This window comes from Cebus imitator, unplaced genomic scaffold, assembly GCF_001604975.1.
Source record: "Cebus imitator isolate Cc_AM_T3 unplaced genomic scaffold, Cebus_imitator-1.0 Scaffold485, whole genome shotgun sequence".
NCBI lineage: Eukaryota > Metazoa > Chordata > Mammalia > Primates > Cebidae > Cebus > Cebus imitator.
Genome location: NW_016107800.1, coordinates 1,351,140 through 1,356,503, shown reverse-complemented (window position 1 = coordinate 1,356,503; position 5,364 = coordinate 1,351,140). Strand labels below are relative to the sequence as shown.

General features: G+C 36.8%; 1 protein-coding gene across 1 annotated transcript in view; it reads right to left on the bottom strand.

The window, feature by feature from the left end:
- CLPX (caseinolytic mitochondrial matrix peptidase chaperone subunit X) overlaps positions 1 to 5,364 on the bottom strand; it is a 43,631-nt gene that overhangs the window by 19,565 nt on the left and 18,702 nt on the right. The window contains 2 exon segments of the mRNA XM_037732961.1: positions 1,606 to 1,765; positions 4,460 to 4,614. Coding sequence (XP_037588889.1) covers positions 1,606 to 1,765; positions 4,460 to 4,614 — 315 coding nt within the window.

Sequence of the window (5,364 nt, the reverse complement as noted above, 5' to 3'; positions counted from 1 at the left end):
CTCAAAAAAAAAAAAAAAAGTTTCAAAAAGTTCCAAGTCTTCCATTAGTTATGACCTGTACTTTCTAAAAATAACTGATACCATCACATAACTATTTTGCAGTTATGTGACATAAGTTCAACAAGTGAACAACTGTCTTCACTGAAATAAATTACACATTTAGTAGCTACTAAAGAAAATCAAAGATAATGCAGATTTATAAATTTAAGTACTTAGCAGAACTCTTCACACTGTATGGTGATAATTAAAAGAATCTAAAATGATGGAATGTAGGCCAAAATCAGAGCTGTCTGGTCAACAACACAAAAACTTAGATTATTTTCATTTATTCTATTCATAAATGTTTTTAATAAAATCATTCTATTAATATACGTTATCCATAGCAAATTGAGATTATACAGTATACTGGTATATCAGAACCTATCCTTAATAGAAATTGCACTTTGAATCACTTACAAATTTGCCCTTAAACTTAACACACTCTGTAGCTAGGACCCAAAGAAAAACAAATGCTGAATATATTAAGTTTTTATGTACACATCTGTAACACAGGCAAATGAAATTCTGTATCCTGAACCCAGGAGAACTGCACAGAGCACTGCAAAGCTCCATTCATGGGGAATTGGGTTGTGCTGAAATCTGTAATTTAAAAAGGATGTCTCAATTTCTAGCCCAGTGGCTTTCAAACATATTTTACTAAGACCCTCAATAAGCAGTATATTTTTGTGACTCAGAACCCATGCACGCATAACTGAAAACATTAGCTGTTTTTTTTAAATTTTTTTGAGATGGAGTCTTGCCGCCCAGGCTAGAGTGCAATGGTGCAATCTCAGCTCACTGCAACCTCCACCTCCCAGGGTCAAGCCATTCCTCCCAGGCTCCCAAGCCATTCCTCCCAGGCTCAAGCCTCAGCCTCCCTAGTAACTGCAACTACAGGCATGCACCACCATGCCTGGCTAATTTTCATATTTTTAGTAGAGACTGGGTTTCACCATGTTGGCCAGACAGGTCTTGAACTCCTGACCTCAAGTGATCTGCCCACCTCGCCCTCCCAAAGTACCGGGATTACAGGCGTGAGCCACAGTGCCCGGCCTAAGAAATAGTATTTACCTTAACTATAAGTTAATGTATTCTGGTATTTTCTATTCACACCTATCAAATTTTTTTTAAATGCTGCTAGCAACCTACTAAAATGATTTCATGATCCACTAATGAGAAGTAACCTGCACTTTGAAAAATTCTACGCTTTACTGGGCGTGGATCACCTGAGGTCAGGAGCTTAAGACAAGCCTGGCCAACATGGTGAAACTCCATCTCTACTAAAAATATAAAAATCAGCTGGGCGTGGTGGCGCATGCCTATGATCCCAGCTACTGGGAAGGCTGAGGCAGGAGAATCACTTGAATCAGGGAGGCGGAGGTTGCAGTGAGCCCAAATTCCACCATTGCGCTCCAGCCTGGTCAACAAGAGGGAAACTCCAACTCAAAAAAAAAAAAACATGCTGCACTAAATAGAAAGCATTTTAAGAAGAAAGTGAGGAGTTACAAATAAAAACTACTTCTAAGCATAGCAATCTCTATTTAGGTCAATTATCAAATATGCTACCTCTTGGTGTTAATGATGTCTGCTTCTCAACCTCTGCTTGCTGTCTCAGATTAGCTGGGATATTATTGTATATTCTCTTATAATGATTGTACACAGCAACTGAAAGCACCTTCTTAGCAAATGACTGGCCAACAACATACTTGTCGAGGTAGTTATAAATCTGAAAAATAATTAGGTGTAAATAATTTACTATGAGCTATTGTAAGAGCACACACATTAAAAAGTTATATGCTAAGCATATTTGCTTACAGTTTTAAATCTGAACAAACTCTCTCATTAAAAGCAAAATGACAAGGGTATGATACATTATATAGCAATGATTCAGAGGCCCTAAGCACTAAATGAACAAAAACACAATTCATTTGCTCTCTAGCTTAACAAAGTCTAATTGTACTCTACTAGTGTCATGCTAATTTCTATTCTATAAACAATGCTGTCGATTTTAATTTTTTAATAAAAAGTATTAAAGTAATTCAGAATACATACACATGCCACCATGGGTCTAAAAGTATCAACATTAATATAAATCATTAAAATAAATCTATACCTATCAAATGAATAATATTCTTCATAAGGATAACATTATAAAACAACCCTTTTCAGAAACAGGTATTATATAATCAAAAGCCATTACACTATCAGTTTCTGTGTTTTAATACATTTAGTTTTTTCTCAGATATTAACTCTAAAGCTACTCATTTATCTAAATGAGACTCTAAAAACTTTTTTTTTTTTTAATTTTCCAAAAATATATTTTTTTCTCTTTTTGAGACAGGGGTCTCACTGTGTTGGCCAGGCTGGTCTTGAACTCCTGGGGTCAAGTGATCCTCCTGCCTTGGCTTCCCAAAGTGCTGGGATTACAGGCATGAACCACAGGACCCTGCCCTAAAACTTTATTTTTAATAGAAGCTAAAGCTCTACTGTATAGTTGGTTATTGCTAACAGTTTGGAACCTGAGGCAAATTTTTTAAGTTTTTAGTGAATAGAAATGAAGTGGTTGGTGAATTAATATTTACCAATACCTGCTGGGCATGGTGGCTCACACCTGTAATCCCCGTACAAAGTTGGGAGGCTGAGGCAGATGGATCACTTAAGCCCAGTAGGTGCAGACCAACCTGGGCAACATGGTGAAACTCCATCTCTACAGACGTTAGTTGGGCATGGTGGCACACGCCTGCAGTCCCAGCTACTGTGGAAGCTGAAGTGGAGGGATCACTTAAGCCCAGGGAGGTTGAGGGTACAATGAACCATGAACATGCCACTACACTCTAGCCCGGGCAACATAGTGAAACCCTGATTCAAAATAAATAATTTACAAACTCCTGAAAAGAGTTGAACTGCCTGGAATTTTAACTCAGGTGCCTGAAGTCTACACAAATTCATATAGAACATGAAGCCCAATAGCTGTATTTTCCTTTTTTTTTTTTTGAGAAAGTTTCGCTCTTGTTACCCAGGCTGGAAATACAATGGCACAATCTTGGCTCACTGCAACCTCCACCTCCTGTGTTCAAGCCATTCTCCTGCCTCAGCCTCCTGAGTAGCTGAGATTACGGGCGCCTGCCACCATGCCCGGCTAATTTTTGTATTTTTAATAGGGACAAGGTTTCACCAGGTTGGCCAGGCTGGTCTTGAACTCCTGACCTTGTGATCCGCCTGCCTCGACCTCCCAAAGTGCTGGGATTACAGGCATGAACCACAGCACCTGGCCCCATTATTTTTACATGACAAATTCTTTAGTTGTTGAACACATACATTTTATTATAGTTTTAAACATCTTTATTCCTAGCAAATTATACCAATGACATTAAATCTATCACAGCATATTTGGAAGTAGAGACAAATGCACTGCTATCTAAACACAGTAGAAAAAGATACACTGAGGCAGTGATAAATAATCTAAGTGTGTAAACATCTGAGACACAGCCAGAACAGAAAGCACACAGCCAGGGTACAAGGGCTCCCCGTTCTCAAAAAGCATACACCAAGCACCCAATGGAGCTGATGGTACATTCTGTTACATTTCACAGGACCAAATCATACTCTACCTGAGATTCCTAAAAAGAGTCCACACTACCAAAGCCACAGTGCTATAAGGAGCATCACTAGCACACTGGCCATGAAAAAAATTACTTGCTTATATTGTTAGACTGAAGGCTGTTTTACGATACAATACACCAATTTAAGGGAGACAATTGTAGGCTTTTTTTTTTTTCTTTTAAGGCTAGTCAAGCGGACCAGCCTAGGCTGGTGTTACTATTATTTTTATTGAGACAGAGTCTCACTCTGTCACCAGGCTGGAATGCAGTGGCATGATCTTGGCTCCATACAACCTCTGCCTCCCAGGCTCAAGTAATTCTCCTGACTCAGCCTCCAGCTAGGATTACAGGTGCACACTACCATGCCCAGCTAATTTTTGTATTTTTAGTAGAAATGGGATTTCAACATGTTGGCCAGGATGGTCTCAATCTCCTGACCTCATGATCCACCTCGCCCAGTCGGCTGGTGTTATGTAAGGGCCCAAACGAACAAAATAAATCAAAAGCTGCTTGCTTTATTGTAAAGATATTATTTCAGATTAACTTTAACCTTTAATTAACAAGTTAACATTTTAATAATTATCCAGCCATAGTTCACTGCTACTGAATACAGTAATCATGACATAGGAAAAAGCAACAGACCCCATATCTAAATTCCAAAAGGCAATAAAAATTTAGGCACATATGGTCCATATTATGAATCTATAATACTTGTTTAGATACTGGTATTAGGATTCAATGTAAACTTGGAAGAAGGAAGCAATGCAATGTGTTCAACATAAAATATTTGTAAGGTGGAGCTTAATTAAGACTTATACCTTCTTAGGGGGAGGTGGTGGTTTCTGTTGGAATGCCAACTTTACAGCTTCTGCTGCTGATTCAGGTTCTTTAATTACACTTTTCTTTGAGTCTGCTTCAGATAGTACAACAAAAAAATGATGACATTTCTCACATTTGACAAAACGAGTGGATGCTGTAAAAGAAAACAGAGGTAAGTGGAGGAAAATAAAAAATAATTCCAACAGTGTTTAACATCAAAGGCTCCACTGTAAATGAAAGCTATGCACTGGACACAAAGTAGGCCTGCTGTTCAATTTGCCACACAGCCTCATTTACATACCAAGTATAGTACAAAGATGGATTAGTTCAGTTAACTACCTTTTGTTCATGTCTACTAGGTTCTTTCATTTTGTGATATACTTCATTAACAGAAATGACTGGATGAAATTCTTCCAACTTTCCATTCACTAAAAAAGATTTTAAAACCTCTTTAAGAATATGGAGTAATCATCTATTTTATTGAAATACTTGAATGAACAAACTAAAAAAGTAAAATACAAGATTAATATATTTTTCCAATATTTTATTATTAAAAATTTCAAACGTATATACTTTTGAGGTTTGGGGAAGAAAGAAAAAATATTTCAAACACATACAAAAGTTGAAAGAGATAAATTTATTTTAATCCCTAAAAATGTAAAAACATATATTCTTTAGATTTTCTTAAATTTATGAGCATTTTTTAAGCCTTGACTTCGTAAATACATAAAATTATTTCATCTTTATTTTCTTTACTAGTTCCTATTTCTCTGATCAAAAAACCTCTAAGAAACTAATAAAGTAACGACTTTCTCAGTCATATTGATTTGAAGATAATCATACTGCCTTTGAAAGCAATACAAAGGTAGTGTAAAATGAGGATAAAAAGTTTCTTTTTCTTTTT